We start from the raw sequence: 27,325 nt of genomic DNA, 5'->3' as shown, positions 1-27,325 counted from the left end.
TATTGTGTCTGCTTTAGCGTTGAGAGACATGAAGTCACTTCTTCCTTCTTTAAAAGCCTCATTCGGTTTCCTCTATAAATTAATTTCAATAGGTTATTGGATTTAAATGGCTACATTTTGCTGTGACACAATCTGATACTTTCAGTATAAAATCACCATGCAGATTAAACTGTTTTGAATTGGATGCTCAGAAACTCTCAGTGAATAATTTTCTTATTGCGGCTGCTATTGGTCTTTTAATCTCTGAGCTATAGAGCCTTGTGTCGTGTGCGAGTTTGTGGCGCTTTACCAAACTCTTTCAGGGGTTCTTGTCTTTCACCTCGCGTGTGGTCCTTTAGCGAAGAGGTCCATCCAAAGTTAAATTATGTTTAAACAGTGGCGTGTTTAGTTGTTTTGACTCTCTTTATTACATTGAACCTGCACCTCTCTTTGTTTGCCTTGGTCTGGGTGGGGTTGGGCGTGTCGTGTCTAATCTGTACTCATATCCTCATGTTGTTCCATTGGACTGTGTCTCCACAGTGTGTAGTAGGACAGCCCACAGCCATGTAACAGCCCACAGCCATGGCTGATCTTTGCACCTCCCTCCCCTCTCCCCTGTCTCCTGCACCCTTGTTTCAGAACAACTCTGGAGATGATCAGTGTTATGATAGAGAGGGAGATTGTTGATGTTATTGTTGTAATGAGATGCTGGGTTGGCAGGTTAGAGACGGCTAATGAGAGTGTAGAGTTTAGCCTGCGGAGGGATTCTTATTAAATAGAACCCCCTCCTTAAGTCTGTTATCCTACTTGTGGTCGGCCGTAGGATAATGCAACTAAAATCAGTTGTTCCCTCTGGAGTGGAGACAGGGAGAGAGAGGCTCCAAGACGACAGGGTATTTGGGAAAGCAGTGGATATCAGGGAAATGGGAACATGGGACTCTTCATTCATACGTTACACATCTCAAACGTCTGGAGGAAGCCATGGAAGACGAACTGTCATCGAGTTAGTCTTTTGTTTCCTGTTGTTTGTTTCTCTGTAACCGCCCTTCTTTTCTTTATGTCTGATTTGATTGCAACAATGATAATGATGATAACATGATGAATGTAATGTATTGGGTAGCACAGTTATTGAAGAGAGAGAAGGTCTCCAAACGAGGACATGATTGGAAAGAGAGCGAGACAGTGGAGCAGAATCAAAACGTGTTTTTTTTTACACCAATGTTTATTGGGAACAGATATGTGCGATTTGAAAGAGAGGATATCCTGCCTTGTTTGAGAAGGATTTTATAAAGTGGAGCCTGGAGACTCATCCTAAACCAGTTTTTCTGCCCTCAGCTGTCATTTGAATAGCTGAAAGGTTTCTCTTCCGCTGTATACAGTCTACGTACTGTACATTCTTTAGCATGCCTTCAGATTACCACCAGAGGAACAATTGTTCACAAAAAAAAAAATTACTGGCAGAGGAAGACCTGAAACCCAGTGCAGCTGCAGGAAACATGCACAAATACACAGAGAGACACACAGAGACACAGAGACACACAGAGGCAAACACGTACGAACACACAGAGACACTCACAGACATAGAGACAGAAATAGACACAGACTCCCACACATAATCTCTCTTTCCCACACACACTCCATCTGCCCACTCTTTCACACCTGTGTGAGTGTGTGCTAATGTTGGTGTTGATCGGATCCATGATCCACCCAGCTGAAGAGGTTCAGTCTGAAACAGACAGTGGCCTGGAGTCACCATTCATCCTATCCTCTCACCAGAGAGGAAGGAGCAGAAATTAATCAGTGAATTAATACAATTTGAGACATGCTGACATGCCCCCATCTCTCTCTCAAAGGCTTTGTGGGTTGAGGAAGCAAATTGAGCAAACCAACAAAGTGAGTGGCACAGCCCAGGGAGGGGTTGCTGTGGTTTGTACTGCTGGGACATGGCTCTTTGTCTGGCAGTCAGTGTGCATCTCCCTGACTTACTGTCTCAGCTGGGCACCAAGAGGGAGGACTAAGGTATGGGCTACCAGCAGTTTCTATTGTCTTTCTGCTTTTACAGTATACTCTCCTTCTCTCAGAGGTGAATGTATCCGGTTGAGTAATCCCAGCATGATACTGTATCCCTATTAGGAGAGAAACGAGAGGAGATGAGAGGAGTATGTGCACCTGACCAGAGCTGTGATCGGGGTTAAGGCCATTAACCTGTAGACACTCAGCCTCTATTAACAACATGCCTACTGCTCCAACAGCTGAATCCTCTTGGATGACCTGGCTCTTATCATTGGCCCTGCTAGTATTTGATCTTCACTGAATGGCCTTAGATGAAGTGTCTTTGTGTGTCCCCCCATGCTGACCTGCAGCCCTGGTTTTACACACAGCTGATATAGATTCTATTACTGGCTCTGATCTCTGATAAGCCACTGGTCTGAAAGGGCTAAATTCATGAGGAGGCTAATGCAGCTCTGCTGTACCTTAGAGGTCGTCTGGATTGAGTTAGTGCACTTTTCATATTGTGCACCATAGAGCTGCAATTGTATTTGGAGGCAGACTAACTCAATGGGCCGTCTGTCATTGGGGCAGTCAGTGTGGAGACGCAGCAGGCCATTCAAACAACACAGGCCACTCTATCAATTTGAGGGTGAGCAGTAGTGTTCCCCTCCTTCTCTTCACTTCAGTGATGAATGCTGTATGTGATCCATGCTTTTTCAATTAAGCTCAGACTTCGCTCATCTCCAGTGCTTCTGAAAATACACCAATTCTCTATACAGCCTTTGTGTACTCTGAGTTTAGGTTTCTCATATCCCTTGCTTGTTCTCTCTTCCGGTCGCTCCTGTCTTCCACCTGCTCATGGACAGTGCTCTGCTCTGTGCTCTCCTCCTGACCCCTGACCTCTGTCAGCCGCATCCTGAATAAACAGCTAATTGGCTGGTTTCCTGTTTAGCCTGTTGGGAGGGAGCATCCAGCCTATTTCAGGCTGTTTACAGAGCTCTGTCTCACCTTCACTCTTTCTCAGAGTCCTACTCTGTATTGTTTGTGTTGATCATGTGAAAGAGCAATGTATACTCTGCTACAGACATCAGAGATACATGGGTGTACTAGAATAGGAAAATGACATGCTAATGTCCTGAATCTCCAGACCTTTTGTTTTCCTGGAAATGAACATCTTATGTTTCCAAACAGTGGGTTCAATGAACTTTACTTTATCATGTTTGTGTATTTACTGAAGTGAGCTTTCCAGTTCTTCTGTGCAACGTAGAAAATAGGTTTCATTATTTTCTGTTCAAATGGATGCGCTTGAGACTAATAGTTTTAGATTCTGAGCTGATTGTCTCACTTTTCTCTCTCACACAACACACTTACTGTACACAATCACGCAAAAAGAGCAGGTTGATGTTTATCATGAGTCTTGTCATGGAGGGAGAACTGAGTGATTTCCCCTTAGATAGGCCAGCTGCAAAGTCAAAATTGGCTATATTGTACAAATCAAAACAAATCCAAGTTTATTTGTCACGGACGCCGAATACAACAGGTGTAGTAGACCTTACAGTGAAATGTTTACTCACAGGCCCTAAGCAACAGTGCAATTGTTAAGTAAAAAATAGGTATTAGGTGAACAATAGATAAGTAAAGAAATAAAAAACAACAGTAAAAAGACTGAATAAAAACAGTAGCGAGGCTATATACAATATGTACATGTAGATATGGTTAAAGTGACTATGCATATATGATAAACAGAGAGTAGCAGTAGCGTAAAAGATGGGTTGGCGTGCGGTGGGTGGCAGGACACAATGCAGATAGTCCGGGTAGCCAATGTGCGGGGGCACCAGTTAGTTGGGCTAATTGAGGTAGTATGTACATGAATGTATAGTTAAAGTGACTATGCATATATGATGAACAGAGAGTAGCAGCAGCGTAAAACAGGGGTTGGGGGGGGACACAGTGCAAATAGTCCGGGTAGCCATTGGATTACCTGTTCAGGAGTCTTATGGCTTGGGGGTAAAAGCTGTTGAGAAGCCTTTTGGTCCTAGACTTGGCGCCTCGTTACCACTTGCCATGCAGTGGTAGAAATGTTGATTGCAAAAATGTAATTTAAGGTTAGGGTTAGGCCTTATGGTTAGCACTGTGGTTAAGGTTAGGGTTAGGCATTATGGTTAGCACTATAGGTTAAGGCTAGGGTTAGGTGTAAAATCCGATTTTATGACTTTGTGGCTGTGCCCACTAGTGACCGCTCTGCAGAGCAGCTTTCAGAACAAGATTCATTATGAAAAAAGCTAACCTGCGCAAAAAGATGAACATGAACACACACACTGTCTGTGTTGAATTAAATGGCTTGTTGTTTTGCCAGACCTTACTTTCTCCTCTGCTATCTGTATTGAATTATTCAGGCAGTTCCGGATCTTCTGTAGCTTTCATCTCAGGCCTGCATCAAGTTATATGAGAGATACTGTGTCTGACTGACGCATGAGACCTTAGGACTGGGAGTCACAGGTTCAAATTCAGTTTACGCCCCAGGACGACCACAATACACAACAGTCTGCATTTTCTGCTCATTGTTATTTGCATATGGATTTGAATATAATTTGATTCAGCAAAAAAGGAAGGGAAAACAGTATATAGTTTAAGTAGACGGATAGATAGTTTTAAACACTGTGCAGGTATATGTCTACCAAATATATAGTTCATTTCTTACAGTGCTGATTTAGTGACTAATGACCAACGTATTCATTATCAACCCCTTAGCTGGAAATGTGACCGGTTGGTGCTGCTCATTACATCTGCTCATTAAGTGAACTAAAAGGTGAGGAGGTGAAGGCCGAGGGTTGTATTTGTATTAATGTGGCAAGAAAGGCTGTTCACAGTCAGCTCCCTCTTTTAAAGACACACACACACCCGTGCTCCGCTCGGTTCTGTTCCTCAGCTTCGATTAAAAACACACTTCATCTCACAAACAGCCCATTAAGTGCCCTGGGGAACGGGGAGAAGGCGGCGTGAGGCTGGGGGGCGTGTTAATGATGGGGGCTGTCGCCTGAGCCGGGCCCCTGCTGTACCCTGCTACCCCACTGAGGGGCCAGGATCACAAAGACATGGTGTTGCAGACACACAGCCAACCTGACAGAACCCATGACACACAACCAACCTGACAGGACCCACGACACAGGGGTTTGTAGGGTAGTAGGGGTACAGGCTTCAGGACCAGGGACTGTGTCTCCTGAGCAGGTTATACCGATAGGGAATGTCACAGTGGACCCTGTGAAGGCCTGGCTGTGTCTGGGGCTAGGCTGGCGGGCTCTGTTGTGGTGTAGCCTCTCTGTCCATCCGAGCTGGTCCGTATGGGCTGGCTGATCACTGTACATTCAGTTTCCTATGATGCCCCTTGAGACAAAGCAGATCTGCTCTGCTCAGTGCAGGATAGTTCTAGAAAGCCCCTCACACCCTATAAGCCAAATGATTTGCCAATACGGAAAAGGGTCATTGTCATGACGAGCACAGACTTTCCTTTGATGTGAATGCCGTTGGCTTTTGATGTAAAAATGTATCCAGGATGATTATCACAAGCTTCCTTCCCCCCCACCCCCAATCCCAATCTCAGTCTCCTATTTAGTCCTTAGGATGAATTGGAAACAGCTTTGTGTAATGTCTCTGGCCAGGGTGGTCACGTGTGACTGCTGCTCATGCAGTTTATTTATCCTCTCATGGAGATTCTGACCCTCTTAGAGGAGTCATACTTTTATCTGAAACCCATTTTCTGGGCAACTGAGTTGTTGGTCGTCTCTTTCTCTGATATTGCCCTTTCTCCTTTCATATTCTATATGGGTCTGACTAATACAACTCAGGTAGGCTAAGTATGAGATGAACGTGTGTCTTTGTGATTTTTAATGTTTTGTTGAAGCACAATACTAATGATATCTTGATTTGCTCTTTTTTTTTTACAGAATTTTGAGCAACAATCGTATCAGGGTCCTGAGAAATGGATCCTTTGTTGGACTCTATGCCCTGGAGAAACTGTGAGTAACGCTTGTGATTTTCACTAAATCTGAATGAGTCTGTCCTGGGTTCTCACTCATAGGTTTAACATGGGCAGGTTTAACACCAACAGGTTGGGTGCTTGTAGCCCATATGGCCTTGTGCTGCGGAGTCCACAGTCCCACAGAGACAGGGTATCAGGGAGATCTGTGCTTCTCGCAGCTCTGCTATCCAGTGGGCTGGCTTCCAGCAGGGAGGATGAAACACTCAGTGTGGTTATCACAGAGTTATGTGGAAGAGATCACATAATTACCCCACCATTCGTCATTATCAGAGAAGCCCTGCTCTACAGGACAAGATAAGAGGTTTCCATGGGAGGAGGAGGCTGTTGGCGCTGCCTGCACTGCCTGTAGCTCAGATTGAGGCAGGCAGCTGGCTGGCTGGCTCTACCCTGTGGATGTAGGGTGCCACTGCCTAGCTAGTCCACTGGCTGTTTCTTATTGTTTCTTACAGTTTAGATGACATTTGAGTCCTCTGAGGATTTCATCAGTGGCACAAACTGTCCCTGCTGTTGTAAACATAACACAAATATAAATGCTGAGTGATACTGAGGAAGGGAGTTTTACGTTGCGTCAACAAAAGGAGAGTCTACAGTGGTCTTCCAGTGTTGTACTGTACAATATGGAATGGGGCCAACTCTTGCCTGTGTATGTCTTTTTTTTGGGGGGGGGGGGGGGGGGGGGGGTGCTAAAGCAATATTAGTTCCACATGCGTCTCTGAGCTGCCACCAATGAAGTTAACAAGCTTTACCAAAATGTTGGAAGATGGACAAATATGGTAATTTGCTGCAGTTGTTATCTTGTTAGTACCTACCTATTGGAGCTCAACACAGACATGACGGGTCTGAAAAGAGAGCAAAATCTGTTGAAACTGCTTGACCCTCCTTTATGTGAGCTAAACCGGACAAGAACACTCCTGTGGGACAGTGTTCTCACCTTCTTCTTACTCTCTCTACTAAGCAAAGTTAGAGCCTCATCTATTCAGTCTTAGTTTGATCATCTTTATGACCAGTATTGTGAGATTTGATTAGTGGTATGGGGCTTTGGCAAACTAGGGGCTTGGGCAGAATTGTTTGTTCGATGTAAAATGAGATGGTATTACTTGTTTTTGCAAGTGCAGATAAGGCCCCCCAGAATGCCATGGGGTTTTTGGTTGGGTAACCTGAGCTTGGCCACTAGCAGGCCCTTGTACCTGGGACAGTGGTAAAACTAGTAGGGGGTAGGGGTGGAGCAGGCTTGCAGTGCTAAAACCATGACCTAGTGAGAGGGACACAGAACAAGAACCCCCCGCACACAATCACGCACACACACGCAAGCACACACACACACACACACACACACACACACACACACACACACACACACACACACACACACACATAGAGGACATGTTGTAAATCACACAGGACTCGTTTCACTCCTCTGCTCAGACCTCAGACCTCCACCAGCCCTCTGACACACTGCACTGGAGGTCTGCTCACTCATCTTGTGCTCCACACTCTGTAATTGAGCATTTCACGACTTACAATAAAAAATGAGCTCATGGGAAAACAACTATTTTCATATTAAAATATACCAACTTGATATAATAAAAATCTAACTGGGCAAAGATGGATAGATGTGAAGTAAAAAAACACAACTGCAAGATTAATTTAGCTTTTTTGTCCACCTACTGTGCTGCTCCCCCTGCGAGTTGCTATGTTGTTTTGTTTTGTCTCTAGCTTGGTCACCGTTCAGGTCTTTCTCATTATTTCCAGCCTGTTGTCGACATGTGCTTGTCATTTGGTCCAGTGGCGAGCAGTTACTCATATATGTGGTCAGTGCTGTAGAAGCCAGCCCAGCTAGCACATTTGGTTCCTCGGAAGTTGTAGGAACGTACGTTTATGTTTTCCCATTGGTCCTGGGAACAAAGCCATACGTTTCCTGAACGGTAAAATGTTCTGAGCACAGAAGTTAACGTTTGGTCTGTTCTGAGTTTTAGGTTGCATGCCGGTTCTGAGAACATTTTACAATGGTTCCCTGAAAGTCTTCCTGGGAGGTTTAATTCATGTTCTGAGAATGGAAATTCTAGGTTATTTGAAAGTAAATTAAATAACATTTTTAGAACATGTTTCAATAAGACTTTGAATAAAGCTGTTAGCTCAACTGTTTTGAACTCCAAGCACAGATAGGACACATGGAGATTCCTTTGCTTAGGCATTAACCATGCAAACACATTTCTTATCTATTGTGTCACTGAGATTCAAACCTATGATCTTATGTTCTCTCTCCATGTAATGAGTCCACTGTGCCACCAGGATGCAGCTAGCATGGAGTTGTTTTGGAACTCATACAAAGCTGTTCATTTTAGTCTATTCAAACGGACCCAATCTAACTGGAAACAAGCACTCATTCAAATCAGGTGTAGCCAATTAGTGGGTGTGGTTAACACAGCTTAACATACTTAACAGATAGTTTTGTTGACGCTGAGAATGGAATGGATCTGTTTTTTGTTTTTTTTACTTTCTGAAAATGTTCTTTGAACGATACTAATGTTTTCTTGTGTTTTCTATTGAAAGTTCTCTTAACGTTCTGAGAAAATGACTTCAAATTGAACCATGACTAAACCTGCAGAAAACGTTATGTTGAAGTACTGAAATTCCAACAGAAGAACGTTGTTTCTTAACATTCTCTGAACAATTTGAGAATTACTTTATATAGAACCATGAAGAAACCTGTAGAAAATGTTATGCTGAAGTACTGAAATTCCCACCTTAGAAACGTAACAGCTAAGATTTGTATGTATGCTGGGTATCCTACACCATTCCCAGAACATTGTGGGAAGGTTGTATGAAAAATAACCATAGGATAACCACGCTCTCACCAATCTCTAAGAAACACATGGTTCTCAGAATTGTATGTGCTAGCTAGGAGCCCGGCTGAACACACACCAGGGAATAACACCACAGCAACCCCTCCCCAAAGTCAGGAGGGCAACCAGACAGTCAACTGCACCCACACTTTCAGTGGATCTCAGTCTCAACTTCAATGTTTGTCTGTGTGTGTGTCCTATTATGGGCATCCCAAACTCCTCCATGCATAATTGTAAGAAGTAGATGTCTAAACAGAAATGATGTCCCTCTCAGCCTACTCAGCCATGTTTGAAACAGTAGTCCAAGCAGAGGCAGAGCTGAGTATAATCAGAGCTTTGCTGTTATAAGTATAAAAGCACAGCTACAGGACAGGAACCCCCTCCTCCAACCAGAGCAGAGCAGGCCACACTGTGGATTCCTCCACACAGTTAGCCCTTTCATTGGGCTAAACCTCCTCAAAGCCGCTGTTGCCTTCGTAAACTGTCATGCCACCCAAGAGCAGAGAGCAATTTAGCTATGTTTGTTTTGCCCTCTTATAGGACATCTTCAGCGTTCCAGTGTACGACACTTAGCGTTCTAGTGTACACACATACACACATACACACACCCTCACACACACATTCTCACACACCTTTCCTGGTACCTCCACCTCCTCGCAGCACACCCTCTCTGATGGGAGCTGACGCAGGCCCTAACAAGGCTGGTCCACTAACGAGCAGGGACCTTTATGAGTTGTGGACAGATCCCAGTGGCCTGTCCTGCACTGATTTGAGGCGAGGTAATGAGAATAATGAGCAGAGAGGGGGTCTGGCTCCTGTCCAAACGGGCCCCACTGCACCATGGGACACAGGACAGCCAGGGCATAAGGGTCCCTCATTACCAGGCTGCTCACCCTACAGGGAGAGATGGAGCACAGAAGTGGAGAGGGAGAACAGAGGGGAGAGATAGAGTGGATAGGTGAAGGAGCAGGAGCACTGTGGTGGACAGGTAAGGAAGGGCTAAGTTAGCTGCATGGGATTGGGACTGCCAAGCAGGATGGGGCCAGCTCACACACTTGAAAGTTGTCCAAAAAAACTCACTTTTGGACGTGATTCTTCCGGAACCTATACATTTCCTTCATAGCCATTTATAGCTATTCTAACCATGGTTCAAATCAAATCAAGTCAATTTTATTGGTTACATACACATGGTTAGCAGATGTTAATGCGAGTGTAGCGAAATGCTTGTGCTTCTAGTTCCAACCGTGCAGTAATATCTATCATGTAATCTATTCAATTTCACAAAAACTACCTTATACACACACGTGTAAAGGAATGAATAAGAACATGTACATATAAATATATGGATGGTTTGTGTGTAAGACATGTTTGGTTTGCAATTGACCTTTTTTACCTCCTTTTCCCTTCACTTCCTGCATAGTTGAAGCCACTTCAGCTAAGAACAGGAAATACACACTGTTTGTGATGTATATAGAAGGCTAAAAATGAGGGAACGTTTGCATTGAAACTCCTGGTCATCATAAGTCAGGAAAGGCATGGGAATTTGCAGATGTGGAGAGGGAGAGTTTAGCAGAGGGTTAAAGTCCTTGATAACATTGAAATAACTCTGAAATACTGTGTCCTATTCATTCATATTTACCCTGATAAAATCAGTTATGTAAAGTAGAGACAGGAGTTTCTCAAGTTGTGCTTGAGCCCTGCTAAAACAGACCTTGAAATCGTCTCTGCCATTCTGAGAAGTTAGGGTTAGGAACTAGGCAGGGGAGGAGACGAGATGGCTAAAGATGGTGTGAAGGCTGTTGGTGAAAGAGAGTGAGTGCACCAGCAGTTTCCCTTATATACTGAACAAAAATATAAACCCAACATGTTAAGTGTTTGTCCCATGTTTCATAAGCTGAAATAAAAGATCCCAGAAATGTTCCTGATGCACAAAAAGGTTATTTCCCTCAAATGTTGTGCACAAATGTGTTTACATCCCTGTTAGTAAGCGTTTCTCCTTTGCCAAGACAATCCATCCACCTGACAGGTGTGGCATGTCAAGAAGCTGATTAAACAGCATGATCATTACTCAGGTGCACCTTGTCCCGGGGACAATAAAAGGCCACTCTAAAATGTGCAGTTATGTTACACAACACATTGCCACCGACGTCTCAAGTTTTGATGGAGCGTGTAATTGGCAAGAATGTCCACCAGAGCTGTTGCCAGATATTGAATGTTCATTTCTCTACCATAAGCCACCTCCAATATTGTTTTTAGAGAGTTTGGGCAGTAATCCCAACAGGCCTCACAACCACAGACCATGTGTATGGTGTTGTGTGGGCGAGTGGATTGCTAATGTCAACGTTGTGAACAGAGTGCCCCATGGTGGCAGTGGGGTTATGGTATGGGCAGGCATAAGCTACGGACAACAAACACAACTGCATTTTATCGATGGCAATTTGAATGCACAGAGATACCATGACGAGGTCCTGAGGCCCATTGTTGTGCCATTCATCCGCGCCATAACATCATGCATGATAATGCACAACCCCATGTCGCAAGGATCTGTACACAATTCGTGGAAGCTGAAAATGTCCCAGTTCTTCCGTGGCCTGCATACTCACCAGACATGTAACCCATTGACTATGTTTGGGATGCCCTGGATCAACGTGTACGACAGCGTGTTCCAATTCCCGGTTTTGTCCAGAAACTTCGCACAGCTATTGAAGAGGAGTGGGACAGCATTCCACAGGTCACAATCAACAGCCTGATCAACTATATTCGAAGGAGATGTGTTGCGCTGCATGAGGCAAATGGTGGTCACACCAGATACTGACATTTTTTTCTGATCCACGCCCCTACCTTTTTTTTTAAGGAATCTGTGACTAACAGATCTGTATATCTGTATTCCAAGTCATGTGAAATCCATATAATTTATTTCAATTGACTAATTTCCTTATATGAACTGTAACTCAGTAAAATCTTAGAAATTGTTTCATGTTGCATTTATATTTTTGTTCAGTATATAATGTTGTTTTCTTTAGTGGGGGAGGTGAACATTATTTCCACAGAGGCTAAGCAAATGACCTTGATGAGGGGGAGCAGTGCAGAGGTGGGCTCTGCTTTGCTATGTAAATCCAATGGTGGCTGTGGCCGTGGCCAGGAGCCCTACTGTCTAAACCCCTCTGGACACAACAGAGCAGAGTCCATATCCAGGTTACAGGAACGCTCTAATTTAATCTGTCCTCCCAAAAACAACCTGAACTCCTGGCTGGAGCAGCTAGGGATGGCTGGACATGGGACTCTCATTTCTCACTAACCAAACAAAAACAACCTGAATTCCTGGCTGGAGCAGCTAGGGATGGCTGGACATGGGACTCTCATTTCTCACTAACCAAACAAAAACAACCTGAACTCCTGGCTGGAGCAGCTAGGGATGGCTGGACATGGGACTCTCATTTCTCACTAACCAAACAAAAACAACCTGAACTCCTGGCTGGAGCAGCTAGGGATGGCTGGACATGGGACTCTCATTTCTCACTAACCAAACAAAAACAACCTGAATTCCTGGCTGGAGCAGCTAGGGATGGCTGGACATGGGACTCTCATTTCTCACTAACCAAACAAAAACAACCTGAACTCCTGGCTGGAGCAGCTAGGGATGGCTGGACATGGGACTCTCATTTCTCACTAACCAAACAAAAACAACCTGAACTCCTGGCTGGAGCAGCTAGGGATGGCTGGACATGGGACTCTCATTTCTCACTAACCAAACAAAAACAACCTGAACTCCTGGCTGGAGCAGCTAGGGATGGCTGGACATGGGACTCTCATTTCTCACTAACCAAACAAAAACAACCTGAATTCCTGGCTGGAGCAGCTAGGGATGGCTGGACATGGGACTCTCATTTCTCACTAACCAAACAAAAACAACCTGAACTCCTGGCTGGAGCAGCTAGGGATGGCTGGACATGGGACTCTCATTTCTCACTAACCAAACAAATTAGCGTTTGTGTTGTACTTTCTCCTGCATACGGTTTTGAATGGCCCCTGTGAGGCAACGGTCACTTAATGAGTGTATGTGACATGAGGGGTCGAGTGAGGAAGGGGTTAAGTGTGCTAGAGAGTGGAAACAGAAGGGGGGGGGGGGGGGGGGCTGTTGGAGTTGATAGACTCCAGATGTGTCTGGGAGATAAACTGAAGGAACGGGGAGTGTTTGTATTGCAAGCTTAACCTAATCGTGGCTCTAGGCATTTATTGAAACGGCTAGCAAGCCCTCTCATAAGCTCATTACTAAACAGAATTCCTTATATACCAGTGGTTCTTGGATGCACATGCAGCAAACCTGACATGATTTCAATGGCTTTTTCCTTCACAAGTTCTTGAGGTTTCTCCCTGTTCCCTTCCCCCCACTTCCATTCTCACTCCTTTTCTGCTTTCCTCTTTGCATCTACCGGACGGTCCCACCCCCCCTTTCTCTCACTACTCCTCTATTCGCTGTAGTCCGCCCACTGGATGCATAGTCACACATCGCCCATGATTGCCCTCCTTTTCATTGATATTTTGTATGAACAGCATTGTTTGCCAGTTCACTGGTAGAGTTGGCCCACTCCCAACCCTAAATGGAGTATTTCCAAACTACTGTATGCAAGATCATTGGAAGAGAGATAGAGGAGGTGGCCTTTTGCTGGCTTTGTTTTTGTCGGCTTTTTAAATAAGTTTATGGATTTACTACACTTTCATTATCTTTTTATGGGGGGGGGGGGGGGGGGGGGGGGCTTCTGTTCATTTACTGCTGAAAAGTATTGAATATGAGCTGGCTGGTTTTTAGGACGAATATCTCCATACTGTTATGGTAGTTCTACATAGAGGGACAGCTGTTCATGAACAAACAGCTAAATAAACATGAATGGGCTCTACATTGGTGACGTGAAGTGAATTGTGGTCAATTCCTGAGTCTTTCCTGGTTGAAGTTGTGTATAACAGTGTTGCTACCAGGACCTCATGCATACTAATTGCAATCAAAAGAACAGCCAAAGTGGACATCACCTCCTTTTTGTCATCTAGCCCTGTTCCTGCCAGAACTCAGAGTTGGAGTCAGTAAGTCCATGGTTCCAGAGTTTTCCTTGGCAGAATGATCTCCAGCACCCCTAACAGCAGACTGTGGAAACATATAATCAACCTAGGAAATGTCACACTTCAAATAAAAGTATAACATGGCTATTTCAGTCCTTTCATCCTTTCCCCAACTAGCGTGCAGTTGGTACCACAGTTTAAATTAGTGCCAGTCTTGGCCAGAGCTGTGGCCATTTTCCTTCAAGACAGTTCACTCTAGAGCTCTGTGGCATGACATGGTTGAAATTACCCAGTGTTGGAAGAGGCTCCTTCTTAGTTGCACCCAACATCAGATGTGCCCATATGTTCCTTCAGGTGAAGCGCTATTTACCATGAGGATTTTAAATCACCTGGATGTTTTTTTAATGGTATTTCTAACTGAGGGTTGTGTGTGTGGCCTATTTTAACTGAATTTTCCAGAGTAATGATTGGCTTGTTTCTAATTTATCATTATTATTAGGTGATTATTGCTATGAAAGAATAGGCTGCATGCAGTGGTTAATAACTGTAGCTCTGGAATGGAGAATCAACCGACAGGGCAAAAGCAAGTGGTTTCCAGATGCACACCAGCTAACGTAGATTAGAGATCCAATCTGAGGGGAACCAGAAAAAAATGTAAGAAAATAATCTGTGGAAGGGGCAGGAAAGCAGGAAATTAGTAGAAAAACAAGACCTCAGCAGATCCTGGTTTCCTGTTTTGGGGGGAAGGCAGGAGTAGGTTTTGGGGGCTGTGTTACAGAGCCCCCATTGTGAGCAAGTGTGTTGAGGAGTGGGGGGGGGGGGGGGGTATCGGGGGCCGTTTCACAGGGCCAATTCTACTCAATGCCGAATCCCTCAACCCCCCCATCCCCACCTGCCCCTCCCTACAGGGGAAAAGCAGCTCGTAAAAAAAGAGAAACTGTAAAAATAAACGAGCAAGGGCCTCTATTCTGGAGACACCAACGAGACAGGAAATGACACGCGGCACAAAAATGGTCTCCACTGACCTCTGGTGCCAGTTAACCATTCAGTCCATTTCTCTTTTTTCTCTGTCTCACTCTGCACACCCAAACAAACGCTTGTTTCATATCGTGGTTTTTGATTGTGTGAACTGTGTTGTGCATCGCAACTAGGTACAGTATAGAACATGGGAAATGGAATGTCCTTTCTCTCTACTTATAAAAAACTCTATCCCTAATCGAGTGAAACAGGAAATTCTTGATTCCAGTCTGGCGATAATAAGTGGCCGTTCCCTGGCTTCAGTCCTTCTCCCAGCATTCCCCAGGGCTATGGTCTGAACAATGTCAATGGAGCACTCCATCCACTGCCACTGTGGGCCTGATAATGGAGCACTCCATCCCCTGCCACTGTGGGCCTGAAAATGGAGCACTCCATCCCCTGCCACTGTGGGCCTGATAATGGAGCACTCCCTTTCCTGCCACTGTGGGCCTGATAATGGAGCACTCCATCCCCTGCCACTGTGGGCCTGATAATGGAGCACTTCATCCCCTGCCTCTCTGGGCCTGATAATGGAGCACTCCATCCCCTGCCACGCTGGGCCTGATAATGGAGCACTCCATCCCCTGCGTGCCTGATATTGGAGCACTCCATCCCCTGCCACTGTGGGCCTGATAATGGAGCACTCCCTCCCCTGCCCCAGGTGCTTGTGCCCCGTCCCGTCCCAGACAGGAATGACTCTTCAGAGCAGCAATAGATGTGCCCCATTGATCAGGAGAAGGCTTGGAGAAAAAAATATAGTCTTTAATGGCAGATCCTGGTGTCTGGCCCAGCTGAAGAACACAATGGTTATTTTTAGACTGGCAGTGGGTTGGATGCTGTCAGGGCCCAATCATATGGGCCACATGTGGTACAGGGGATAAAGCACTGGGCTCAGAGGGATGTTGGTTACAAATCAATTTGAGGACCAGTTATTTATTTTGAACAGTAAAAAAACATTTTGATGCTGTCTGGCCAAGGTACTGCTGCCATACGTCATTTAGAAGTGAGGCTTGTGAATATCACATCAGAAGTTAGATTTTCCATTCATTTCAAATATGTTTGTGCTGCAACTATAAGGGATGATAAGTGGGAGTGGGAGTGGGTGATAGTGGATAAGAGTCAATATAAGGGAGGGAAATTACTACAAAATGTATTGTTTTTGTTGTTGAGATGCCAATGATGAGAACATACCCACCATCAAATGTCAGATTCATAGAGGACATAAGGCTGCAATTCCATGCCATTATGTTTCAAGGTGAAATAAAGTACCTTGAGGATATGCATTTGAAATTCCTTCAGACATTGTGTATGCTGCTCCTCTTCTCTGTTGACAGCTGCTGTCATCAGTGTGAGGGCCAGTGAGTTGTGAAGTCGTAGCCTGGGAGAGTGCTGCCTCAGAGCGCAGAGGGGAGTCATTGCCTGGGTGTGTGGCCTGCATGGGGCTGCATGGAGCTTGTGCTGCTGTCTCTGTTGACTCTGGTGCTCTCCTCCACATTCCCCAGCTCAGTGATAAGAGAGTGTATCGGAGTGCCCAACTTGAGATTCATAGGCCTAAAGCACACATTGCTCTGCCCCTTTCCGGAAATGTGAATGAAAGGGCAGATTGTGGAGAGTACAGATATGTGGGTGCATATGGAACTTGATTTTATCTCAAGACTTTTGTTGACATATTGGGCATCAGATTCATCTTCTGGGAGGGGCCGTGTGCTGAGGCTTAAAGGAAAACTCCACCCTGTTGGTATTTGTTTCATTAGTCCATTCTTAACATAGTCCCAAAATGTTTTGCATGTCAGTAATCAAGCATTCAAGATATATAACTTTCAAAATACATAAATACGCAATGAGGAATTTTGCATCATATGATGCTGTGTTTTAAATGCATCATACCGGCTGTATTTTGAAAATTATATATCTTGAAAACTTGATTACTGACATACAAAACATATTAACAATGGACTAATGAAACAAATACCAACAGATAATTTTTGGGTGGAGTTTTCCTTTAAGAGGACCCAAGTACCTGACTGTCTGTGTGGTACAGAGTGTGTGTCTGTGTGGTACAGAGTGTGTGTCTATGTGGTACAGAGTGTGTGTCTGTGTGGTACAGAGTGTGTGTCTATGTGGTACAGAGTGTGTGTCTATGTGGTACAGAGTGTGTCTGTGTGGTACAGAGTGTGTGTCTGTGTGGTACAGAGTGTGTGTCTATGTGGTACCGAGTGTGTGTCTATGTGGTACAGAGTGTGTGTCTGTGTGGTACAGAGTGTGTGTCTATGTGGTACAGAGTGTGTGTCTATGTGGTACAGAGTGTGTGCCTATGTGGTACAGAGTGTGTGTCTATGTGGTACAGAGTGTGTGTCTATCTGGTACCGAGTGTGTGTCTGTGTGGTACAGAGTGTGTGTCTATGTGGTACAGAGTGTGTGTCTGTGTGGTACAGAGTGTGTGTCTATGTGGTACAGAGTGTGTCTGTGTGGTACAGAGTGTGTGTCTGTGTGGTACAGAATGTGTTTCTGTGTGGTACAGAGTGTGTGTCTATGTGGTACAGAGTGTGTGTCTATGTGGTACAGAGTGTGTATCTGTGTGGTACATATTGTGTGTCTGTGTGGTACAGAGTGTGTGTCTGTGTGGTACAGAGTGTGTGTCTGTGTGGTACAGAGTGTGTGTCTGTGTGGTACAGAGTGTGTGTCTGTGTGGTACAGAGTGTGTATCTGTGTGGTACAGAGTGTGTATCTGTGTGGTACAGAGTGTGTGTCTTTAGCATGGTAGTGTGTCTATTGTGCAGTATGTAGCACAGAGCTAATATGTCTCTATGGCACAATATGTGTGTGTGTGTGTTGTACAGTAAGTGTGTGTCTGAAACACAGTAGTCACCATAAGGGAGGAAGTTGTGGGCAGTGCCCCGTCTTTCATCACGGTGTTAACGAGACCCGGGACACGCCAGGCCGGAAACATTATCATTGTTCTCCCCTCCCTGGTTAAGAGCTCCAGCTAGGGTTTCTGACTCTCTCTCTCTTTCTCTCTCTCTCGCACACACACACACACACACACACACACACACACACACACACACACACACACACACACACACACACACACACACACACACACACACACACACACACACACACACACACACACACACACACACACATGTTGTAATTTGCACTCTAATACACTCAGATGTTTTCTCAATGCAAGTGATGTCTTGCCCTCTCTCCCTCCATACATGCTGACTACTGTTTGTAGGTCAGCGTTGAAGCACATGCCGAACAGACATGGGAAGTTATCATAGTTCTGTGAGCACTTTTTCAGGGGAAAATTCCACATCTGTAAAAAGAAGTGAAGTTGTTGCATCAGTGGGCTGGCATACTGTGCTGAAAGATCTGGTCTGCTCTGTCTAAGGCTGTCTGTCTTACTCCTTTCAGATAGACACATCTGTCTCTGGTCCAATCAGTCACAGCCAGAACAACACTACATGAGACCAGGTCCATCATTATGTGCTGGCTTAGATCATTCTGATATGAGTAATGACCAAAACACATCCTGACCAATGAAACCCCTGCCTGTATCTCACTTTGTTCTAGCCATACATCATCTCTCTCTCTCTCTCTCTCTCTCTCTCTCTCTCTCTCATATTTACTGGAATCCATTCTCAGAATTACTCTTCCCTGATTTGGTCAAAATAGCTCATCCCTTGGACGGAGGACAAGAGTGCGAGAGGAGATGTCTGAGGTTTGAGGTGGCTCTCATTTTATTAAATGGTGTGAGGCGATGTGGTTAGGAAAATAGATCTGCGATAATGCATTGTGGGATAGTGGAACAGAAAGACCCTGAAGGTTCTGGCTACCACAATGGCATGCTGGGAAGGATTGGAATGGGGGGGGGGGGGGGGGGGGGGGTTGATGTCTGGGAGCTTCTGTAAGGAAATCCTTCTCTGTTACTGTTCCTTTGGGAGCAGGCGTTTTTCATGCTGTAGGAACAAGGATCACATTGCCTCCACACGTCAGCCTTGTCCTGCCTGCAACCCTTTGTCTGATGACCTTCTCCAACATTGCTATTCCCACCTGACCAATAAAGAGCCTCCCTGAGTTTCAGAGGTTAATTCTCCAGCAGGTCTGACTACAGTCGGAGAAGGGCATGTGGCTGAGTGTTTTAACACATGGGCATGGCTGGGCAAGGCATGGGAAGAGTGTGGTGTGAAATGTGGTGGGTAGTATGAAATTAGCTCTTCAAAGCCATTCAAAGAAATCAATATTTATGGTTTGGCAATAGCCAGAGTAACTTTATCGGGGGAAGAGATGCTTTCAAACTATTCCATTCCTGCTATGTTTTCTTTGGTGAAGTTTTTGCATCCTTGCTTGACCCAAGCCCAGGTGGCTGTTGGGGTAAGATTTCCAAACCATCTGAATGCAGATATATCCTTCTGTGTCTGACTGGCGGGGTCATGTTTGGGGCATAGGTATCCACTCCCAGTCATTTTAAAGAAACCACTGTATTGGGGATCCAGGCTGAATATTGTGTCCAGCTATTCACCGTTCATATTTACTAACCATTTCTAATGCACCCCTGGTGATTGCCCTACCTGTAGCCTTAGTTTGGGGATGTTATGGGCCAATGTTTCAACTAGTTCTGTGCAAGGCCCTAGTTCTCCTCATTGCCATTTTGTCTAATGTCAAATGTCTGTTTCATTGCCATGCAGTCTAATGTCTTGTGTAAAATATTTATTTCGCTCTCCCCTCAGAGACCTCAGGAGCAACCTCATCAGCACCATCATGCCTGGAGCCTTCCAAGGTTTATCTGCTCTTCGGAAGCTGTAAGTGCTTATCGCCTCTGTTTTCATTATGTGCGTTGTAAACAGTGATATTGCATTAAAAAAAGATTTTAGTTGCCACAGTTTCCCTATTTTATTCGTAAGCAGCACACAGTCATAACGTTTTATGATACTGGTCCATACCATACCACACCATATCTTCTCAGTTTTAGTGTCATCATAAAAGCCTGGCTGGCTCAGCTATATGTTGTGGATAACTGTGTTCAGTGTATATGCTGGTCTGTGCTAATCTCTGTGGGGCCTGGGATGACATGTCTGGTGCCCTGCTCTGCCGCCATGGAAACCTCAGGACCGCGCAGAGGTTCCTCACACATCATTGGATGTGACAGGGCAGCAGTTTGCGACCGCTTGTTGCTCACTCATTGTGTGTTTGGACCATGAGGTCTGGTTACGTCGCGGTCGGCTCCGGTCCTCTGCCCTGCGCTGCATGACTCTTTTCCCCTCCCTGTACTGCTTGTGTTTTCCCTGCAAGGTCTGGGGCTTTTCAAAACAAACAGGGAGAGATAAACACACGCTCTCGGCCGGGTTGTGTCAGGGGGACAGTGGAACAAGGCCCTCTCTGACACTGTCCTTATACCATGCAGACACAGCATACAGGGGCTACAGAGGGCTTTTGCTCCGTCTTTGGTGATAAGGCTTGACAGGAAGCTTCATGGTCTGTTGATAAGGAACATTCACAAGTCATTAGTGTTGCAAATCCTGCTGTGTTACACTCTGGCTAGCTGTATGAATGGAAATTGTGAAAGATAGGCCTACAGGCCAAGAAAGCCTCTTTGAATAATACTTTGTTATTGTAAACAAATGAAAATAAGAAGCGAAAGTCTATTGGCCAATGTGCTTTCCCAATGAAATCACAAAAACAACATACAGTGTCAAGATAACCCAATCTGTACTTTCTAAACAATCTTGATAAACCTATAAGCTTAAGAAATTACCATTATTCACCGCTGTGCCCTCACTCTCTGTGTTTTCTCTCCTAGTGACCTGTCCAACAACCGCATCGGCTGCTTGACTCCAGACATGTTCCAGGGACTCACCAACCTCACCAAACTGTAAGCAGGCTAAATGACTGTTCATTAAGCGTGTCACGTTGAACACATCCTAGTGTACTATTGTGGGTACTGTACCTAGTACAGTGATTGTGATTGAGCATCTGTCTGTTTTCTGCTGTTAGGAACCTCTCTGGAAACATCTTATCTACCTTGGACTCGGGGGTCTTTCAGGAGCTCCACTCTCTTAAGCAAGTGTGAGTACAGTTCTCTGCTTATAACAGTCATCACCTTTGTCCCTGTTTGCTCCAGACAGATGTTTGTATAAACTTAGTAAGTGGTATGAAAGAAATCTAGGCAATCTGATCACATTATTCTCCCTATAGGCTTAGTTCAAGCAGTGGATAGCCATTTGTCACATCTGACATGTTGATCCTATAATGTACCATCAGAGAATACTGTAGATATTAACTGATGGGGAACATGTGCCATTAGAGGGAAAGTGCACCCGCTCCTCAGTGTAATCTCCCATGATGAATGGTATTGTAAAACACCCTGGTTTTTCTCACCAGGAACTTCAACTCTGACTTCCTGTCATGTGACTGTGGGCTGCGCTGGGTGCCAGGTTACTTTCCTACCAGTACAGCGTGGCTGGGGGACGAGACCGTCTGTGCCTATCCCAAAAGCCTCCATGGAAAGCCTCTGCGTGGACTGAGGGAAAGTCAGCTGAGCTGTGGTGAGTGTCTGACAGGAAATGTAATGCATATGAATGAGGTGGTTCACCACTATCCCCCCTCAAATAGTATGAAAACTTGAGTATGTGAATGACAGAGTCATTGTTTTCTCATCATGACATTGTTTTTCGATGTCCCATATCTATTAGGTAGGTGTACAGTATGTGAAAAATAACTAGCTGTTAGTGACCATTAAATTAAAAAAAGAGGTTCTATTGAAAAGCAAAATATCCTTGTTTTGATATCTCTAATTGTCTGCTGTCTATAGTATTCCTGCAGGATAATCTAGTTCCCTTTCCTCTTCTACTCAGTGGGGTTATTTCCTCTTCCACTCAGTGGGTTTATTTCCTATTCTACTCAGTGGGTTTATTTCCTCTTCTACTCAGTAGGTTTATTTCCTCTTCTACTCAGTGGGTTTATTTCCTCTTCTACTCAGTGGGTTTATTTCCTCTTCCACTCAGTGGGTTTATTTCCTCTTCTACTCAGTGGGTTTATTTCCTCTTCTACTCAGTGGGTTTATTTCCTCTTCTACTCAGTGGGTTTATTTCCTCTTCCACTCAGTGGGTTTATTTCCTCTTCCTCTCAGTGGGTTTATTTCCTCTTCCACTCAGTGGGTTTATTTCCTCTTCCTCTCAGTGGGTTTATTTCCTCTTCCACTCAGTGGGTTTATTTCCTATTGTACTCAGTGTGTTTATTTCCTCTTCCACTCAGTGGGTTTATTTCCTCTTCTACTCAGTGGGTTTATTTCCTCTTCCACTCAGTGGGTTTATTTCCTCTTTTACTCAGTGGGTTTATTTCCTCTTCTACTCAGTGGGTTTATTTCCTCTTCCACTCAGTGGGTTTATTTCCTCTTCTACTCAGTGGGATTGTTTCCTCTTCTACTCAGTGGGTTTATTTCCTCTTCTACTCAGTGGGTTTATTTCCTCTTCTACTCAGTGGGTTTATTTCCTCTTCCACTCAGTGGGTTTATTTCCTCTTCTACTCAGTGGGTTTATTTCCTCTTCTACTCAGTGGGTTTATTTCCTCTTCTACTCAGTGGGTTTATTTCCTCTTCCACTCAGTGGGTTGTATTTCCAAGTGTGCCTGTGCATGTGCCTGTGTTGACAACTCCTCTGCGGTCTGCCTTTATGAACTGGGGCTGTCTGCATCCAATATTCCTAAAAAAAACTGACTCATAATGCCTTCCTCATAAGCATTAAGCTGAGGTTGAGTAATGAGAGAGCAGCAGAAATAACCAGAGTGATTTGTTATGGTCTCATCTGCCTTCCCTTCCCCTGACTGTGCTGTGTTACTCTCCTCACTCAGATGGGCCTCTGGAGCTGCACACCCTGTCTCTCCTGCCCTCCCAGCGCCAGGTGGTCTTCAAGGGGGACCGAATGCCCTTCCACTGCACTGCCTCCCTGGTGGACAAAATCACTGCGATGCACTGGCGCCACAATGGCCAGCTGGTGACCTCTGACCCTGAACAGGGCATCAGTCTGGAGGCCAGCGTGGTGCATGACTGCACCTTCATCACCAGGTAACGTTACAGTACTGAGGGGTCTGCTCCCAGCACTCAAATTGTTCCTTTTATTGCAACCCTCAGTTGTTTTATTTTCACTTATTTATTATAAAGGTTTAAGTGAAATATGACACTGTTTGTTTAGTTTCTGCTGACAGGACGTGCGGTTTAGTGTGCTGTGCTGTATGTGGTGACGGCAGTGAATGATGTGCTGTCTCCTCGGTGCAGTGAGCTCATCCTGTCCAACGTGCATGTGGAGGCCAGTGGAGAGTGGGAGTGTGTGGTGGCCACTGGGCGGGGCAACACTTCCCGCAGTGTGGAGATAGTGGTGCTGGAGAACAGTGCCTCCTTCTGTCCGGAGGAGAGAGTCACTAACAACCGGGGGGAGTTCAAGTAAGGAAGAAAACAATAATTCCCCTCTCCAGAAACAAAATCCACAATAAAAACAGACTTTCTGATTAAACATGCTTCCTCATTATTTCTGGGTGTGGTTCCTAGGTGGCAGAAGACCCTGGCAGGTATCACCTCCTACCAGTTCTGTCTCCAGCTGCGCTACCCCTCCCTGTCCATGGGGGGTGGTGTGGTGCAGAAGCAGGCATCACGCTACTGTGACCGCTCAGGGAGCTGGGAGGAGGGAGACTATGACAACTGTCTCTACACTAACGACATCACACGGGTCCTACACACCTTCATCCTGGTCAGTGCCAAAGGCTGTGCTTGGGCTGTCCCAAGTTATTTTTGTCCAGTACATATAAAATCAAAGTATGATGCATGTCTTATGGTAGTAATATGTAAATAGCCTGAAAGGTAAATGTGTAAAAAGTAACAAAACATATGAGTTATGTTTTGTTACTAAACAAATAATCATACTATCGCTCCCTCTTGTTCCAGATGCCCATCAATGCCTCTAATGCGGCCACTCTGGCACGTCAGGTGCGTACCTACACTGTGGAGGCATCCGGTTTCACTGACACCATGGACGTGATGTACGTGGCCCAGATGATGGAGAAATTCATGGAATATATCCGACCACTGAGAGAGGTAGGGCGATGAGATCTTTATACCCTCAATGCATGTCTTTGTGTTTCATGTTGTGTCTTTTGACTGGATTCCCTTGTTTCTTTCTGCCCCCTGTGTTTATGTGAATGCCTGTTTTTGTATGTGTCTGACTCTGTCCTCATGTCTTTACATGTGTATGTATGTGTCAGCTGTCAGAGATGCTGGTGGACATGGGCAGTAACCTGATGCAGGTGGATGATCAGATCCTGGCCCATGCCCAGAGAGAGAAGAGAGCCTGCAGCTCCATAGTCCACTCTCTGGAGACTCTGGCCTGGCCCCAGCTACACAGCCATGCCCAGGACCTCTCCATGGTACTGTCAAAGTTGAGCATGTTTTTATGTACTAGAATTTTGATTTAAAGGTTGAATTATAATCAAAGTTGTTTTTTCCCTACAAAGATCTCCAGGAACATTGTGATGGAGGCCCACCTTATCCGTCCGGCCCACTTCACTGGAATGAGCTGCACAGCCTACCAACGCAGGGAGACGTTGTTAGGCAACCTGGGCATGGAGGGGGCAGAGCCCACCCACGAACAGCAGCTCCGCTTCCGCTGCACCACTGGCACCCACAACACCTCCCTAAACAACTTCCCCATGAAGGTGAGCAATGTCTCCGTCTCCCTCACCCAGACCTGAACCTAACCTCACCCACTAACAGGACTGTGGTTGTGTGTCTTTGGTACAATGGCAGACAGTGCATACGGTTGTCATTAGAGGGAACACACCTCAGTTCGTGACCTACTGGAGATGGCATGGAACCGCATTTAGCACAGTCATTTACAACAGCTGACATGAAAGAGGGAGAAAATCCTAAGGTTTTAGACTTTGTAATTTAGTGTTTGAACTTTCTGTTGCCTATTCCATTGAGATAATATGGCCAAATATATTTGAAAGTAGGAAAGTAAAGGATCTCCCTCCCTCCCTCCTTCTAGAATGCTGTAGCCCTGGCCTCTGTGGTTCTTCCTGCCTCTCTGTTCCCCCCGGACGCCCCGTCAGACTGTAAGCTCCAGTTTGTGGCGTTCCGTACAGGGAGGTTCTTCCCTTTCTCTGGGAACTCCAACGGTCCTGGAGAGCACGTCCGCAGACACAGTATCAACAGCCCAGTGGTCTACGTAGGCTTGGGTGAGGGAACTGGCTGTTTGGCGCAGTTATTATACTATTATTACACAATTCATCTCATTCACAGAGACGGGTCAAAACATGTCCATTTTTTAATAATACAAAAATAGTTGGTGATGGTTATCTCCTCCTTTGTTTGGCAGACGGGTGCAGTCTGTGGAACCACTCGGAGGCTATCCTGGTGTCCCTGCGTCACTTGACCCCAGGCAGCGAGCCGGTGGCGGCCCACTGGAGCTTACAGGCACTGCTGCAGAAGCAGGGGGGGTGGAGCCAGGAGGGCTGCCAACTAGCCCACACGGACTCTGCCACCTCCACCCTGCGCTGCTCTGTGCTCAGCAACTACGCTGTGTTGCAGGTAGGGTATCCTGGGATCACTCACTCTCAGATATACACGGTGGATGTAATGTAATGAGGACTGCACTGGAAGAATGTTCTCTTCTCACGATCTCAGGATTTTATACCAAGCCCCACAGTGTGGCCGTTGCATTCATATATATGTTTTTTTTCCTAGGAGGTTCCTGACTTCCCCCACTCCCCACCCATGTCAGTGAGGGTGCTCCACCCTGTGGTTTACACCTGTACTGCAATCCTCCTCCTCTGCCTCTTCACCATCATCATCACACACATACTACACCACAGGTACTGTGTGTTTGCGCGTGCATGCTTTATTATCTGACATAACCCACTGTCTTTTTTTCACTGCTAATGTTCATCTTTGTTTTCCTCCTGTAGTTCTATAAATATATCCAGAAAGAGCTGGCACACCTTACTCAATACCTGCTTCCACATCGCTATGACCACAGCTGTGTACACAGGAGGCATCACCCTGACCAGCTACCCAATGGTGTGCCAGGCAGTAAGTACCTCTCCTCTCAGACCCAGCTTATGCTCTCTACGTGTGGTGTGTGACGGCTGACCCGGTGTGATTTGTGTCAGGTGGGCATCGCTCTACACTACTCCTCCTTGTCTACTCTGCTGTGGATCGGTGTCAGCGCCAGAGTCCTCTACAAAGAGTCTGTCTGGAGGATACCACGGCAACCAGAGGGAGAGTCTACTGTTCCCCCTACTCAGCGGCCTATGCTCAGGTCAGTGACGTCATCAGGGCGAGACAGAGTCGACTTTTATATGAGAAGGTTGTGAGTCATTGTCAAACAGGTCAGTGGTTGAATTGGGAGCTCATCGTGGGGTGCTATTTTAAATGACTGTATTCATGTGAACAGACACCCAAACTGTGTCATATCAAAGACCACCATTGTGTTTAGAAGCAAGGCTCTTCTGTTTTAGAAAACCTTGGAGGGAAAAACAGTAGACTACTGCCAAGGCACAGAAGAGGAATATACGAGCGAGGGATAACAGAGGTTGAGGAGAATATTGTAAATCTGGCCAGGGTGATGGAGGGGGCGTACTGTCCCCTCATTACTGCGCCACTCCCCTCCTCCCCATGTTCCGTTCTGCCCTAGTGCTCCCTGGCTGGAGCACTGTACTGCTGACCTCTCTGGCTTTCCCAAACCCCTTTGTCGACCACCGCCGCATGTGGTCAGCCCTCCAATGACACCTGGCCCTTTGATAAATCACAACCCCGCTGCAGCCTACTGCCCACTGTTACACTGTATCAGCTAGCTGCCCAACTAACAGCTCAGTTCAGCTCAGGAGATCACAGACAACTAGCCTAGGGATCACTACAGCTGTGTGAAGTGTATGTTTGCTGAAAGAAAAAACAAAGGAACAAAGACCCTAAATATCATATAGAATACACAGAAACGATTTGTCATACAGTTCTTGGGTTTTGGTTGTTGTTTCCAATATTATAGACTTGTATCTCTCACGTGATACTTCACTCCTAAATAAGTCCACTGTTATTCACTGTTACTTCCTTTTTCATACAAATTGATTTGATCCTTCTAATTGGTGTTTTTCCTGAATATAGGTTCTATCTAATAGCTGGTGGTGTTCCTCTCATCGTATGTGGCATCACAGCAGCTGTCAACGTCAACAACTATGGGGACAACAACCCTTAGTGAGTGCTTCACATTTTACTATTGACCCATTGGCCCTTCACACAGTATATTTTGGTTTAGTGCTTATTCAAGAGCAAAAGTTGACATTTTTATGAGATTTTGAATACATAGAGGTGTCCTTGTTTTGCTGTGACCTTACCGACTTTTTT

The 27,325-nt window shown here is 45.4% G+C and overlaps 1 protein-coding gene across 1 annotated transcript in view; it reads left to right on the top strand.

The window, feature by feature from the left end:
* LOC110525659 (adhesion G protein-coupled receptor A2) overlaps nucleotides 1-27,325 on the top strand; it is a 60,365-nt gene that overhangs the window by 27,707 nt on the left and 5,333 nt on the right. The window contains exons 2-18 of the mRNA XM_021605987.2: nucleotides 5,916-5,987; nucleotides 19,668-19,739; nucleotides 20,738-20,809; nucleotides 20,932-21,003; nucleotides 21,319-21,482; nucleotides 22,786-22,999; nucleotides 23,210-23,374; nucleotides 23,480-23,678; nucleotides 23,873-24,022; nucleotides 24,190-24,351; nucleotides 24,439-24,639; nucleotides 24,972-25,161; nucleotides 25,302-25,513; nucleotides 25,670-25,797; nucleotides 25,891-26,014; nucleotides 26,095-26,243; nucleotides 27,086-27,175. Coding sequence (XP_021461662.2) covers nucleotides 5,916-5,987; nucleotides 19,668-19,739; nucleotides 20,738-20,809; nucleotides 20,932-21,003; nucleotides 21,319-21,482; nucleotides 22,786-22,999; nucleotides 23,210-23,374; nucleotides 23,480-23,678; nucleotides 23,873-24,022; nucleotides 24,190-24,351; nucleotides 24,439-24,639; nucleotides 24,972-25,161; nucleotides 25,302-25,513; nucleotides 25,670-25,797; nucleotides 25,891-26,014; nucleotides 26,095-26,243; nucleotides 27,086-27,175 — 2,436 coding nt within the window. The remainder of the gene's footprint in view (nucleotides 1-5,915; nucleotides 5,988-19,667; nucleotides 19,740-20,737; nucleotides 20,810-20,931; nucleotides 21,004-21,318; nucleotides 21,483-22,785; nucleotides 23,000-23,209; nucleotides 23,375-23,479; nucleotides 23,679-23,872; nucleotides 24,023-24,189; nucleotides 24,352-24,438; nucleotides 24,640-24,971; nucleotides 25,162-25,301; nucleotides 25,514-25,669; nucleotides 25,798-25,890; nucleotides 26,015-26,094; nucleotides 26,244-27,085; nucleotides 27,176-27,325) is intronic.

The sequence above is a fragment of the Oncorhynchus mykiss genome, chromosome 6 (assembly GCF_013265735.2).
Source record: "Oncorhynchus mykiss isolate Arlee chromosome 6, USDA_OmykA_1.1, whole genome shotgun sequence".
Lineage (NCBI taxonomy): Eukaryota > Metazoa > Chordata > Actinopteri > Salmoniformes > Salmonidae > Oncorhynchus > Oncorhynchus mykiss.
Note: the sequence above shows the minus strand (reverse complement) of the source record. Positions and strands in the feature narration are given on the sequence as shown.